This window comes from Bidens hawaiensis, unplaced genomic scaffold, assembly GCF_021521415.1.
Source record: "Bidens hawaiensis isolate Kalapana, Puna unplaced genomic scaffold, B.hawaiensis_p1.1 tig00056805_1, whole genome shotgun sequence".
In the NCBI taxonomy this organism is placed as follows: Eukaryota; Viridiplantae; Streptophyta; class Magnoliopsida; order Asterales; family Asteraceae; genus Bidens; species Bidens hawaiensis.
In genome coordinates, this window is record NW_027506370.1 from 16,231 (window position 1) to 31,930 (window position 15,700).

The following is a 15,700-nucleotide window of genomic DNA, read 5'->3' on the forward strand; positions in this document are numbered from 1 at the left end:
CGTGGTTTGATGCTTGAGAATGGGTTGAAGCTTAGTGGTGTAATGCCTGAAAAATGGAGTGGGGTGTCGGAAAGCTTGAGAGAGAGAGAGAGAGAGATTTGTTTTATTTATATTTCTTTTACTCGTTTATATTTTGTTTAGATATATGATTGTATGACATGCGTTAAGAAGTCGCACAAAAGTTTAGAAAACACTAAAATGTCTTTCAAGTTAACAGAAGTAACTAACGAAGTTAGTAAAATTGGACCAAATGAACCAGAAATGAAACCACGAGAACAAAAACTTAAGAAACAAAAACCTTTTTAATAGAGAAAATTGCTATTTGCGTCCTTGTGGTTTTAGGGCGGAGACACAATGAGTCCCCGAAAATTTTTTTGAACTAGTTGAGTCCCTATGGTTTCAGAAACGAACAATTTGAGTCCCTATGGTTTCAGAAATAAACAATTTGAGTCTCTATGGTTTCAGTAAAATAAAAATATACCCTGAAAGTTAAGTAACGGCAGAGACTCAAATGGTTCACTTTTGAAACCACAGGGACTCAACCTGTTCAAAAAATTTGCAGAGACTCATTGTGTCACCGCTTTTTTAAGTCACAAAATAATTCTTCTCCTTTTAATAAAAATGACACAACCACGACGCCATGTAAACATAAAATGACGTTTAATTAAAATTTATAATCCTAACCTATTTAATGATCTAAAAGTTAACTTTTATACATACATACTTGTGTTGTGTTCCGTTGGTTCCCATCCGTTATTACCCAATGAACGGTTGAGTACGTGACTTCCCAACTGTAATCGAATTTTTCCCCAAATTCTCAAATAATAAAGATTCAGCTTTTTATTGGTTAATAAACATTAAAGCAGAATCTACACTACTACTAAAGTTTCGATCTTTATTATTATTATTATCATTAGGGTTTTATCCAATTCACGTCTGTATTGAGATCCAATTCGATTCATTAACACATTAGGGTTCTTTCAGCTTTCCCCCAATTACATTTATCCTGGTTCAATTTCTTCTTTGCATGAGTTTCCTTTTTAGGGTTTGGTGTAAATTTTGCTAAATTAGGGTTTGAAGAAGACAAATTGAGCTGGGTTAGAGTTTTGTTATCGGTCTTGTTGTTGTAATTTAGACTTTAGGGGTTGTGAAAGCTGTTTGATCTTGCTGGGTATTGGGGATTTAGCTTTATTTGATCGGAAGTGGGGAATGGATTACGCCCGGGAAAGCTGTGGTGCTGGCGCCGGTAAAGGTTTAACTCCCGCCAGGTTCGTGTGGCCGTACGGTGGGAGAAGTGTCTATTTAAGTGGCTCTTTTACAGGGTAAGATTTTAATTTAGGAGCTGGTTATGTCTGTTTCGAAAGTTGCACGCCAGTTGTTCGATGAATTGTCTGAACGAATACGTTTAATTGATGGTGTGTGTATTTTGTGAAGGTGGTCTGAGCATTGGCCGATGACACCCGTTGAGGGATGCCCGACTGTGTTTCAGACTATTTGCAGCTTGCCACCTGGTTACCATCAGGTTGTTTTTTTTTTAATTTTATTTTAATATCGTGTTGTTCCTTAATAAACTTTATGTTCATTTAATTGATGTTAACTTATTGTTTTCGTTTTGCAGTATAAGTTTATAGTTGATGGTGAATGGCGACACGATGAGCACCAGCCTTTTGTAACTGGTAATTATGGTATTGTGAATACTGTCCTTTTAAACCGGGAGCCAGATAATAATCCTGCGGTCTTGAGTTCGCATACGACTTCTGGTTCGAGTATGGATGTTGACAACGAGACATTTCAACGAGTGGTAGAACGCCTATCATGTTATTTTTTCTAATTAGCCGCCGCAGTTGACAATTTCTACCTTTTAATTGTAGGTAAGGGTTTCAGATAATACATTACACGACCCGTTGCCTAAGATATCAGAAGCTGACCTGGAGGCATCCCGTCACAGGATTTCTGCTTTTTTGTCTACACATTTGGCATATGAGCTGCTTCCTGAGTCTGGCAAGGTCTGATGTGATTATTAATCTTTTGATAAATTAATTAACTTGAATTTATGTTTTTTTTATATATATTTTTTGACTGTCTTGTTCTCAGGTTATTGCCTTAGATGTTGATTTACCTGTAAAGCAAGCATTTCATATCCTTTATGAGCAGGTATTTCTAATATAACTAATTCCTTTATGGGAAATACATTCGATTAATGTTGTTATAGTTATCAAAACAAACCACTAACCTAAGTATGCTGTTATACTATGATATTAGCCCTAATAGTTATCTTATGTTAATTTTCTTGTGTGTTTTATAATATTATTCTCTTATACATATGGTTTCTAAAGCTGTGTACTTTTTAGGGAATTTCTACGGCTCCTCTTTGGGACTTTAGCAAGGTTCAGTTTGTTGGTGTTTTAAGTGCATTGGATTTTATTTTAATCATGCGGGAGGTAAGTTCTATGCAAATCCAGTTTAACAGCGTTAAGATTACTGTAGTTGGATATTTTCCAATTAAAAATATTTAAAAAGGAAAAAGGTCAAGAAAATTAACCAAAGATCACAAATTATGACAAATTTTGCACATTTAGGAATGAAAGTTCAGATTTTTATAAATTTATAGGGAAAATTACCAAGAAAGCAACCAACTTGGGTCTCCTATATTTGTACAATTTGAACATTTTGCTTCTAATTTTGTCAAAGTTGAACTTCACTTCTATTGGTGATAGAAAATTTAGTTGGACCTTTTTTGGTTAGAAATATTTAGAAGGCATATTGTTCAGAAAGGTAACGAAAAACCCCAAATTTGTCAATGCGGGACCCTCTATTTTCTCTCTCATAATCAGGTGTGCAAATTCTTTTTTATTTTTTTTTGCAAATATAGGAGTGAAAGTTCAGTTTTTGATAATTGAAGGCAAAATTGCCAATAAAGGCTTCCTACATTTGTGAAAGTTGAACATTGAACTCCTAAGTTTTTCAAAAACTGAACTTTCACTCTAAATTTGTCAAAATTGATACTTCACTGCTATTGATGAGAGAGAATTTCTTGTTTCTCACATCATCAAATTTAGGATCTTTGGTTACCTTTTTTTTGGCATTTTTTTGTATCTAGAATAACTGTGGTGCATGAATTGTAAAGGGTGATTAAAGAGTTAATAATGCACGGTGTAAAAATACATTATTTATAGCATTTCTTGCTTTAAAATGACTGATTGTTACTTAACTCCTTTGCAGCTTGGTAAGCATGGGTCAAATTTAACAGAAGAAGAACTTGAGGGTCATACTATATCTGCTTGGAAACAAACAAAGCTATATTTGACTAGTCAAAGCATTGATCATGGTAAAATGCTTTCTAAACGTCTAGTGCAGGTGAGTAACTAATTTCAATATCTAAAAAGTGCTCTAAATGACTATTTAGTATTTTGTAACAAGTGTCTGTATCAACTATCAATTGTGTTTGTTCAGGCTGGACCAGATGAAAATTTGAAAGATGTCACGTTAAAGATTCTGCAGAATCGAATAGCCACGGTTCCAGTCACTCATTCTACCTCAGATGATGGTTCATATCCACAACTATTATATCTTGCTTCGCTTTCCGAAGTTCTAAAACGTAAGGTTTTGGTTATTATTATTGTTATTTAAAAAAATTATATTTTTCATTACTCTACTATACTAATTGCGTCTTTTTGTTATTAAACCAGTTGTTTGCAGATACTTTAGACATTCTGCAAGTTCGTTGCCCATATTGCAACTGCCAATTTGTTCCCTTCCATTAGGTACATGGGTTCCAAAAATTGGCGAACCAAATAGGCAACCGCTGGCAATGTTAAGACCGAACTCTTCTCTTAGTGCAGCCTTAAATTTATTTGTGCAAGGTTTGTCTTATGGCAAAAGTTCTACAATCTTTATAGAAGTGTAACCGTGCACGGTTCTTCATATTCATCACTTTCATTTGCAGCTGAAGTTAGCTCAATTCCCATTGTTGATGACAATGACTCGTTATTGGATGTATACTCTCGAAGGTATATATATATCTTTATGTGTTTTTTATATTTACTTGCATCGTCCTATTATGTTTAACATAGTTTCTTTCTTATTATATTTTGGTTTATCTTTGACAGTGATATAACTGCATTGGCAAAAGACAAAATTTATACTCACATTAACCTTGAAGAAATGACTATTCATCAGGTAATTGTTCAAAAGGGGGTTGCGGCGCAGCTTGTTGCCCGTTTGCCTGCCACTTTATTGTAATCGTTTTATAGTAAATTATATAAAACTTCGATTATTTATATTGTTATTTGATCAGTTAACCGTTTAATCTTAGGTTAAGTAGTATTTAGGGTATGATATGTAAACTATAGGTGGTAATTTCAACAGTTTATTTACTATGAATTGGCTATTTGGGTTATTTTTATCTTAACGGGTCAGACTGGTAATATTAAATAAAGAGTAGTTACACAAATGGTCACTGTGGTATGCCCTTATTGCAGTTTTGGGCCCTAACTTTCAGCAATTACTGGTAAAAATACTAAAAAGTAAAACCAATGGTCCCTGGATTGGACGGGCGTTAACTTTTCTGTCAATTTTTATAGGAATGACAAAAGTACCCTTATATTAATAACAAAAAACAGAAATATTTAATGTTATTAGGCCCACCTATATATAAAAACAAAATAAAGTATACTTAAAAAGAGTGTGACCTGCCATCCACCCACTTTTAATGTTTTAATTATTTTACTATTAAAGGGTATTTTGGAAATTTCACACACACTTAATAGAACAACTTAAAGCCCATTCACTCTAAGGATCATTGGTGTTACGTTTTGGTAAACTATTGGTTTAAACCTGTAATTCTTAAAGTCAGGGACTAAAACTGCAATATAGGCATACCACAAGGACCAACCGTGCAATTAGTTCTTAAATAAGCTATTAAAGATAGGTAACGGGCCAAATGGTTTTAACAGGTCAATGCTTATAACTTCACAAACCACCTGAAGTTGTATTTTCATATATAGTTGAAATAACATAACTTTTGTAGTAATAGTTTTTGACATGCTATGCAACATAAAAAAGTAAAAACATTGGACAGTAGGTTTTGGATTGTCCCAAACCGTAGCAAAATTATCACCTCTTACGACTCCACTTGTTTCAGTATTAATTTGTTTTTTTATTTTTATTAACAAACTCTCTATGTGATGTTTCTTGTAAAATCAGGCTTTGCAGCTGGGACAAGAACCGCTTTCTTACGGGTCAGCAGGTCAAAGATGCCACATGTGTCTACGCTCTGATTCTCTGCATAAAGTCATGGAAAGATTGGCAAAACCAGGTACTTGCTCACCTTTTACACGCGTGACCCATTTCAAGATTATAATAACCAAAATTGACCGTTTGTAAGTTAATGGGTCAACTCCAATACTATATAAAGGCGTTAACTATTTGACTTGATATGTGTTTTGGGTCAGGGGTAAGACGGGCTGTGATTGTGGAGGCTGGAAGCAAGCAGGTTGAAGGCATAATTTCTGTAGGTGACATATTCAGGTTCCTGCTTAGCTAATCGATTTATAATTTTTTATAATTCTTTCAAGCTTACAACTGCAATTTGGCCTTATGTTTTGATAAAGTCTCGCAAGAGCAAAAGGCATGTAAATCCCAATTGTATTTTCTTTGTTTATGATTGTGACTCAACTGGACTTGCCTTTGTACTCCGCCACTTTGTAGAATGCAGTTTTACTGGCGACTATGGTTTTTATAGACAATTAGCAAAAGTAACTTATGGAATGGTGGGCTGTGTTGAGATTGCTGGTTTTGGTTCCTTTGTAAAATACATTAGCAAATAGCAAGTGTTTTATGAGTGATTTGAGGGATCAAAGTCAATTACATGTTCTTCAATGTATCACGTGACATCCAAAAGTTTTAGTGTAGTATTGAAAATGTTTCATCATTTAGTAAAGGGAAATAGTTTAACTAAGGGGGAATTTATTATAAAAGATAAATATATTGTAATTGTGAAATCTTGGATTGTGATGATTTAGGTTGAGTAAATAGAGATTTTCCAAACATATACAAATCTTCTTTTGGACCACATGCTTCAATGATATTAAGCACACAAACATGTCCAAAAACTGATCATTTTTAAATTCTTTAGTGGTAAATGAGATAATCACCAAACGCATGTACCTGGTATAGTCTCATTCATTCACAAACGATAAGTAATGACCTGATTGGCTAAGAATTCTCTACTAAAGCAACAAATTAAAACACTAATAATGGAAGTTGTAGAGTACTGATCTACCGCTAACACACAGTGATAAATTGATTAGTAGCTATAGATACAGTGGCAAAGAAAGAAAAGGAAGCACTAATCCTTGTGCTAGTGTGCCTATGCAATGGGCAAGAAAAAGAAGTACTAACCTTAACCCTTTCTTGGTTTGAAGTTTTCTTCGGTCGAAACCTAAAACCAAAACAAATTCAAAGGTGGCCAAATCGTACTAAGAACATAGTTCGAATATGTTTGGTGTGGTTTCCGACTGAAAACCTGATTTTAACACAAAAATCCAACACATCAACATGCAATTATGGGTGGCTAGGAGGGAAACACGCTTGTGTGGACCTCACGGGGTGTCCCCTCCTGTTAGGTTTAGGGACACTGGGTTCGTGACAAGTTAGGCTGCGTTGAGGCCGACATCATGTAAGGTTGCTAAACACGAGGAAGATTGTTTAGAGAATCAACACATGCACATCCCTTTTGCTTTTGACACATTTGTTTTCTTAGCCCCGGAGGCCATGAAAAACGTTCAACGGGTCGTGCATATTGGCTCGTAAGAACCAAAACCATGTACTGGATTTAAAAATTTCAAAGTATCCACACAATAACATGACAAAAAACTTAAACCACTAAAGAATTGGAAGCTGCAAAAGGTTTTCAATTCAATTTTGTGTTGACAATTTCAGATCAAAGGAAGGCGGGGTTTGAATTCATCACTCAACTCAAATGGATGTCCCAAAAGATCAAATGTCTACTCTGCTCGATTCTGGCCTCTATAACTCTGCCCAAATGCTCGTAACCATCTTCCCCTAATTCAATTCATTCATTTTACTCATTATTATTCAATTCAACTAGACCTAATTTATTTCATTCTGATTAGGGTTGTTTTCTTGCTTCTTCCTCTTCTGTCACCAATGACTCCAACCCCTATCTCAAGGCTGAAAATCTGGTAACCTTTTTTTTTTTTTTCTATATTAGTGATTATTTGTTATCTTTTTAGATACCCTTTAAGCTAAAATTTGATTTTGTTTTGAAATTGCTAGTTTTGGATTTACTTTTTTTCAAGAATGATGTAAAGGTTGGTTTTGTTTCAGGCACTCTATGGTGATTCTTTGCTTCAAAATAAGGAGTATAGAAGAGCTATTGTAAGTTTCTTTACATGACATATTGGATCTTCAAAGTTTATGTATGCAAATTTTGTGCTTCTTTCTTTTGAGTTTAATTAAACAAGTTATAATGAATTTTTATTTTTTGTTTCATTTAATTTTTCTAGCATGTGTACAAGCAAGCATTACAGTGTCACAAGATCGTTCCTAAAGTAAACGCAACACTTAGAAGCTCGTTATCCTCATCAAACAGGTCTTCTTCCCCAAATTCTTTCAATGCATCTGCAATAAATGAAAACGAGGTAGTATGTCATATTCAAAATTGCAACCTGTCATTTATTTATGCAATTATATTAACCAATTGTTTTATTACAACTCTTTTCTTGTTTACAAATCAGGTGAAGTTTAAAATTGCAACGTGTCACTGTGCCATAAACGAGAATAGAGCCGCTCTTGCTGAGGTTTGAATAATATTCTTTTTCTATAAAATTACTGTACGTTACTTATTTTTGTCATAAACCTTAAGTTATATAATCCTGCAGATGGAATCTATTCCAAGCAAATCAAGAAACTTGCAGATGAATCTATTAATGGGAAAGCTCTATCGATGGTCTAAACATAACCGCCCTGCTGTTGCTTGTTACAAAGAGTGCCTGAGGTATGCCGATAATAATAACTCATTTTTTCAGTGGTAAACTTGGTTAGTTTATCAGTTATTTTCACACAATTCTGTTATTACTTAATGTGTTGATTTTTTTTTCAGACATTGCCCATATATCATTGAGGCAATTACAGCGTTGGCTGAGTTAGGTATTCCAGCCAAAGATATCTTTTCATTGCTTCCACAGGTTTGTTGAAGTCATCTTCATGTAGTTTAACTGTAGCAGTCTTTGTTGGTTATTTAATATATTGTAACTAACTTTGTGCTCAAATTTGTTGTTTCAGACACCTAATAGAAGTGGCAGGCCTCCTTTTGATCAATTTGATTCCAGTCGTTGCTTGCACGTGAGTTACTGATATATTATTATATTTGATTTATTGGTACTTTTATAACTTTTACTAATTGTTATTATGTTTTAATTATTTTATTGCAGCGGTATGTCGAGGCTCAATGCTGCATTGCATCAAATGATTATAAAGGTTAGTCATTTTACTCACTAATACATTTTGATTTTGTTTTGGAATGTTAATGCATTGATCCTTTTACTTATATTCAATAATATATTAACATCATTAGTATCAATATGTCCTCAGGTGGCCTAGAACTCTTCTCAGAGCTTCTTCAGCGTTTTCCTAATAATGTTCACATACTGCTCGAAATGGCAAAGGTCAGAAATATTCTTTCTAAACTGTTATCCAATATTTAAAAATATTTTGTGAGTAGCCAAGTTAATATGTGATAAAAACATTAAAGGTGGAAGCCATTATTGGGAAAAAAGATGAAGCCATTATGAACTTTGAGAAGGTAAAACTAATAAACAACTACTGCTAGTTAATATATATTTAAATATGTGACATCTTGAAACTCTGACTCATTTTGTGTTTTATAATTATAGGTTCGGTCGCTTGATCCTTATGTGGTCACATATATGGATGAATATGCTATGCTTTTAAAGCTAAAATCTGATCCCCTAAAGTTAAACAAATTAGTGCATGATTTGTTGACCATTGATCCCGCCAGACCCGAAGTGTTTGTGGCTTTGGCTATTATGTGTGAAAGGAAAGATGAGCGTGCCGCCCTATCTAATGCTGAAAGAGTATGATTATTATTTATTACTGAAATAATATAATTTTTGTAATCATATCTAACATTCTCTATTACCAGAGTATTCGAATTGATGAGAGACATATAACTGGACACATAGTGAAGGTACTGCTTAAAACAAAATTACAACTTTAAGTTGATAGTTTTATTATAATCAGTTCAACATATATGTCAAATCTGATGCTTTTAAACTTGTAGGGTAACTTGTTTCTATCAATGAATCAACCAGAAGCAGCTGTGGGTGCCTTCAGGTGTGCTCAGGAATTGAAACCTGATCTTCGTTCTTACCAAGGTTAGTTTACTATTGAAACTGACAATACGTATATATGTGCTGTGTGTATGCATTAGAATTAGGGTTTGGAGCAATTTCATACATACCCTTACAAACATTGAAAATATCATATATACCCAATCAAAACTAAAAAAATATCATATATACCCAACTTTAACCCTTATGAAGGGGATATGCGATATTGCTTGGATATTTTCAATGTTTGTACTTTGTAGGGTCATAGTTATCAAAGGTGCTAGGCACACTCAAGGCGCTTAGGCCTCTCCTATGGCCTAGGTGCCGTGGGCAAAAAAGCAAGGGCCTGAGAAAATAAAGCTCACTTAATAAAAAAGATGAAAATATATAATGTATTCCAAAACTTGAACAACTTAGTTCAAATACCAAACATTATCCAATACCACAAGTTCAAAACTTGAAAACCAAAAGTTCAAAAAGTAATAACTATTAAAGGTCCAAACTCCAAAAGTTCAATAAGTAACAAATAGTAAGGGTTCAATCTGGATGAGATTAATTATTTGGATGAACTGCTTTAATCGGCGGTATCGTGGAAGGTTATATAGAGTAGAAGATGCATACTTATGCATTAAATAAACTAAAAAATGATTTAATCTGTATTTAGTGCACCTGCGCCCGAGAAGCTGAGCCATCGCCTAGTAGAAGGAGCGCATTTATTGCGCGTTGCATGAATGTTGCGCCTAGGCGCATGAAACACTCGCTTTTTAATAACTATCTTTTATTTGTGTTTGGCGCATGGACCCGAGTTAGGTTTATCTAGGATTTGTTTCTGTTTTATTTCCTGTATATATTGAGGGTTCCCCATCCACTAAAAATAGGTTTGTAGAGTGTAGACTGTAGTAAGTGAACCAAATGTCAGTTAACCGTTCAGCGGGAAGTTCATTTATTTAATCAATGAACGGAGACGAACAAACTTTTTGTTTATTTAGTTAAACGAACGGACATGAACACAAGTCTTGTCCGTTCATTTATGTTTGTGAACGTTCATATTAGCGATATCTTGTATATATCTTATTATTTTGTCAATATTTGGTATTAAATGTCAATATTAACCAAATATAGAATAGGCTCTCTTGTAAGCTATTTATATCGTTGAGATTATTGAATAAACGTATGTATTCCAAGACCACAACGATTGTATGCAGAATTATACCCTTGCTGAAACTGTAGAAAGGAAGAGGAGTAGAGGTAGACCGAAACTGACTTGGGATGATTTGATAGAATTAAACCTCTCTGAGGACATGGTCCAGGATAGGAGTTTGTGGAGACGTAGAATTAAGGTTAAGGACTTTTAGGAGGGTATTTTGTGGTCTTAGCTTTGTCTAGGGGCCTAGATCTTACTATAGCGTAGGTTACTGCATGTGTTATTGCTCATCTCTTTTTTATGTATATATGTTACATACGTTTTATTTTACCCTTTTTACTTTCCTTTGATTATTGGCAGCTTCATATATATATATATAGGGTTTGGATCAAATACAAATTAAATTAAAGTGCTAACTGTGAGAATCAAGTAGTGTAATTATATATACAACATAGTGTAATTATAGTGTAGTGTAATTACAGCATAGTGTAATTACACTACGATGTACTTACATAATTACACTACTTGTATATATAATTACACTACTTGATTCTTGCAGTTAGCACGTTAATTTAATCTGTATGTAAATCCCCCCCCCATATATATATATAGATAGATAGATAGATAGATAGATAGATAGATAGATAGATAGATATAGATATAGTTTTGTTTGTTTGCTTTGTTTGGCGTGGAGCCGAGGGTCTCTCTGGAAGCAGCGTCTCTATCCATTGATAGAGGTAAGGCTTGTTTACATCCCACCCTTGACCCTCCTCAGACCCTACGAGTAGCTTTGCTATGGGTGGGATTTACTCGGTATGGTGGTTGTTGCTACAGTTCATTTATGTTCGTTAATTTATGTTTTGTTAAGTTTGTGCGTTTGTGTATTCATTTAAATTGTTAGGCCCATTGCATTTTAGTCTAGTTGTATTAACTTTTTAGGCCCAACAGATTGATATTACACTTGTAACTTGTTTTTGCTCAGTTAAGTTCGTTTATGTTCATTTATTATGTTCGTGCGTTTATGCTTGCGAGCCATTTGCTTAGATTATTAACCTGACTGACATGAACACATTACTTTTCTTAATTAACGAACCCAAACAAAAAAACCGTGTTTGTTTAACTGTTCGTGTTTGTTCGGTTAAAGTTAAAGAACAAGCACGAACATGCCCGTTTGTGTTCATTTGGTTCGTTTACAGGCCTAACTGTAATTACACGACTCAGTTAAATTTAGTCCATTACATTTACAGAAACAAGACTAGAATTTTATGATTATGACTCGTTTAATTCAGGATTGGTTCGGTCTTATTTGGCACTTTCAAAGACAAAAGAAGCATTATATGCTGCACGTGAGGCAATGAAGGCCATGCCTCAATCTGCAAAGGCTTTAACACTCGTGGGAGACGTTTACGCTAGTAATTCTAGTGGCAGAGAAAAGGTATTACATTACTTCAAATGAAAATTTTGAGAAAGTTTAACAAGTTAACCATTGACCTAATGTTGACCTAAACAGGCGAAGAAGTTTTATGAGTCTGCCCTTCGTCTAGAACCCGGTTACCTTGGGGCTGCATTAGCATTGGCTGAGTTACATGTGATGGAAGGTAGAAGCTATGAAGCAGTTGCCCTGCTTGAACGATACCTTAAAGATTGGGCCAACGACTCGCTTCATGTGAAACTGGCTCAGGTTTTTGCTGCCACAAATATGATGCAGGATTCACTCTCACATTATCAGGCCGCTTTAAGGTTGTTAAATGTTAATCATCATATGTTTAGTTTTGTACTATTTTATATAATGCTTATCATGTTGTTGTATGCGTTTATGGTTCAGGATTAATCCTCTAAATGAAGCTGCAAAGAAAGGGCTTGAAAGATTGGAGAAGCAAATGAAGGTTTGTTTGTTTTAAAACATATTATTTAAGTTTATGTATCGACCCGGCCCGAACCGACTAACTTGCCTATTAATTGGTTTAGGGAGTTGACCCGGATGCTCCAGAAGAAGAGGAGGAAAACGATGGCGATGATGGTGACGGCGACCCTGAAGACGCAGAGCTTTTATAATTGGTGAAAGGTAATGCTTATTATCTTTAGATGAATGTTTGGCACAGAAGTTGGTCAAAACAGGTCAACCGTTGAATATTAGCCTGCTCGTGTAGGTCTTGTAAAAACTTATCTTGATATGAAGTTTGACAGTTGTTTAACAATAGTTTGAATATCGGGTGCTTGTGAGGTTGAACAGTTGTAAGCTTGTAAAGTAAGTTCCATATTCAAACAGTACTCGAAATTTCATTGAATTTTAATTAAGTTTTTGGATTTCTGAACTGGGTTAGCATTTGAACCAACTTTTGAATTTGGTTTTCGAATTCAATGTCTATAGAATTTTTTATCTATCTATAAAAGCACACATTTATTTAATACTTTTTTTTTCTCTCTTCATTTCAAATGTGAATAACCTGAAAACTGACCCGACGAATCCCTGTTTACTAGCTTATGAACAAGTCTTCGGAACCAGTTTATTTCCACTTATATATTTTTCTCTATAATACAAGCCAAAAGCAGAATACAATAATTCAATACCATAAATCTAAAGAAAAAAAGTTTACAACAATAATAATTTATTAATATGATGCAAATGGTGGATAGAAGCTCAAGCCTGTGTTTTATGAGGAATGAGCTTAACTGGAAGCCCATGAACTGGCCTTGGAAGTGGGTCAATGACCACTTTCTCATCAGGAATCAGCCTCTCCCAGCTGTATCTAGTGATTATGTTGTGCATAAACACTAGTATTTCGGCCCGTGCATACTCGTTTCCAGGGCACATACGCGCTCCGCCACCAAACGGCACAAACGTGTACGGTGCGGGTCCCGCTCCTTCAAATCTCGAGGGGTCAAACTTCTCGGGATGTGGGAAGAATTCGTGGTTTCGTTGAGTGTAATGTGGAAGGTAATGTAGCTTCCATCCTTTTGGGATTGTGAATCCACCATATGTGAAATCGGTTTTTGCGACACGGAACGTGCCAACGGTTGGCGGACGCATCCTTAGCACTTCACACGCGACGTTCCATGTGTACTTCATCTTGCGTAGGTCGTCCCAGTTCAATAGTTCACCAGATGGTTTCGCCTTTGCTATCTCGGTTTGCTCTTTTTGTTTTGACACAATAACAATGATACACTTAGTTGGTTGACGGAGATGATTTGTAACATAATGATGTTATGTTGGTTTTACCTTTTAGGACCTCTTGGTAGACATCTGGGTAGTCGACAAGCATCATCATAATGAAGACAACCGTTGTGTTAATGGTGTCGTAACCACCGATTAGCAAGCCTAGTAAGTCACTCGACATGTCACCATCGGTTGTCGGGGCATTCTTCGTCTCCTGATTTCGTTTATCAACCTCGATGATCATGTGAGAGAGCAAATTCTGCGACGGGTCAGCAGTTCCATCAGCAAGATCTTTCCTCCTTTGCGCGATAATGCCACTAATAACTTCGCGAATTCTTTTCGACGCTTTGACTCCACGGTTAAACCTTGTACCTGGGATGTTGATTGGGACCGATATGATTCCACCGGCTGCCTCCACGAACGGGACCGCAAGCTTCTCCAACTCTGTCGCATCACGCACTCCCAGTAGCAACTTTACTGCCAACGCGAACGTGTATTTTGCGACGAATGGGCAAACCTCAACCTGGGTCACTAAAACCTTATACTGACTGAAGTAGTTAAAATACCAAAATATTTAATGTGTTTCATGGGATAATGACTAGATGTGGGTAAAGATGGAATTTACCATCGGCGTTTACTGACAGATAGGATTTGACCGTCGATGATACTCGTTTGTTTGAAGTGTAACTGTAATGCAAAGAAGTGACTGAAACACAAGACGACTAACCTGATGGCGTCCGGTCCAGTAATCCTCCAAATGCTGTCGCAACTCGGAATCCATATCGGCAATATAATTCTTAACAGCATGAGCTCTCAAGAACGGCGGTAACAGCTGGCGGACCTTGGCGGATTCCTCAGTAACCGACTTGTTGCTGGACTTCTTGATAATACTCTCGACGGAACTCGGCCACCATACTTGAACAAGCTTTGTTTTCATTAGAGAACAAGAACTTATTGCCTTCTGGACCACACAAGAAGGCCATTTTCTCACCAAGAATTGATGTTTTAAACACATCCCCGAAGAGTGTTCTTCTTTGCATTGCGAACCTCTCGTTGGTGCCGCTACGGAGCCTTTTGAAGTAATCGATGCTTTCACCGATGATCGGCCAGCCGTAGCTTCCAGGGATGGTTGATTTTTGGGTGAAAACATGGTGCAAAATGAAGATGGTGATGATGGGCAAAAGTGTTGAAGAAATTAGCAGGAGGGTGTCCATTGTTGATGAATATTATTATGTGTTTGTGAGTGTATATATATGTGTGAAGAAGGTTGACGTTATGGGGAAGAAGACAGGTTCTAGTATTAAGAAAAGAAAGGACAATAATAAGAATAATAATACTAAGCCAATCAAGCACAGGCATTTGGACTAATTCTGTGTTCTCTCCGCATGTTATAATTCGATCCCGATTTGTGTTATTTTGGGTGGATATCGACAATGAAGAATTTGAATTAGGCCTTGTGAGGTTGTTGGTTCGGATCCTGAGCTCACCTGAGTTTTCGTCCCACTGTGTGTTACGCTAGAGAGTTCTGCTCTTGTGGTGTCACAACGACTGTTAAGTGGCAGCCGGTGGTATGGTTTCCTGGGGAAACGCCCAAGCCAAACTTTGAAGTCAGTGCGGGGTTCGGTTAAGACAACGGGGCACAATGAGGCAACAGGGTTCCAATTGAAGAGTACGGTGGTATAAATACAAAAAGAAAGTCACCCCCGTTCTAAAAATGCACCACCTTTATAATCATCCTGGTTTGCTTTAAACTTCTTTACGAGTAATAGAATAACAACGATATCATTATTTATTTATAGATTATTCTAGAGTTATGAGACAATCCTTACCAAAAGTATTATGTAATTATTTATACACATTGATTGTAATGAAAGGAGGGATTGTTACATTCTTACATGGTATCACAAGTCCAGGCTCAACCCTAGCAGCCGTCCTTCTTCCAGCTGCCTCTTCCACCCATCAATCCTCCATAATCTCCATCACTGTTCTTCATATTATTTCTTGTTCCCTCTCATGGATAACTCC

The 15,700-nt window shown here is 35.9% G+C and overlaps 2 protein-coding genes and 1 pseudogene across 3 annotated transcripts; 2 read left to right on the forward strand and 1 right to left on the reverse strand.

Moving 5' to 3' along the window:
- Positions 1 to 913: 913 nt before the first annotated feature.
- On the forward strand, positions 914 to 5,727 carry LOC143617663 (sucrose nonfermenting 4-like protein). The gene is made up of 13 exons (XM_077090148.1): positions 914 to 1,322; positions 1,435 to 1,522; positions 1,619 to 1,801; positions 1,872 to 2,006; positions 2,095 to 2,154; positions 2,352 to 2,441; positions 3,223 to 3,357; positions 3,454 to 3,598; positions 3,690 to 3,863; positions 3,947 to 4,010; positions 4,110 to 4,179; positions 5,206 to 5,317; positions 5,454 to 5,727. Exons 1-13 carry the CDS (start codon positions 1,210 to 1,212, stop codon positions 5,543 to 5,545), a joined length of 1,461 nt encoding a protein of 486 aa, XP_076946263.1. The 5' UTR covers positions 914 to 1,209; the 3' UTR covers positions 5,546 to 5,727.
- Positions 5,728 to 6,982: 1,255 nt separating this feature from the next.
- Positions 6,983 to 12,789, forward strand: LOC143617659 (anaphase-promoting complex subunit 7-like). The gene is made up of 18 exons (XM_077090146.1): positions 6,983 to 7,051; positions 7,137 to 7,205; positions 7,351 to 7,401; positions 7,530 to 7,664; positions 7,761 to 7,823; positions 7,905 to 8,020; positions 8,126 to 8,210; positions 8,308 to 8,367; positions 8,457 to 8,502; positions 8,617 to 8,690; positions 8,777 to 8,827; positions 8,919 to 9,119; positions 9,188 to 9,232; positions 9,326 to 9,419; positions 11,808 to 11,953; positions 12,029 to 12,258; positions 12,344 to 12,404; positions 12,487 to 12,789. Exons 1-18 carry the CDS (start codon positions 6,983 to 6,985, stop codon positions 12,571 to 12,573), a joined length of 1,683 nt encoding a protein of 560 aa, XP_076946261.1. The 3' UTR covers positions 12,574 to 12,789.
- Positions 12,790 to 12,966: 177 nt separating this feature from the next.
- Positions 12,967 to 14,910, reverse strand: LOC143617664 (beta-amyrin 16-beta-monooxygenase-like; annotated as a pseudogene). The gene is made up of 3 exons (XR_013150868.1): positions 14,403 to 14,910; positions 13,739 to 14,198; positions 12,967 to 13,653 (listed from the first exon to the last, which is right to left on the reverse strand). The product of XR_013150868.1 is annotated as a beta-amyrin 16-beta-monooxygenase-like (transcript).
- Between the last annotated feature and the right edge of the window lie 790 nt (positions 14,911 to 15,700).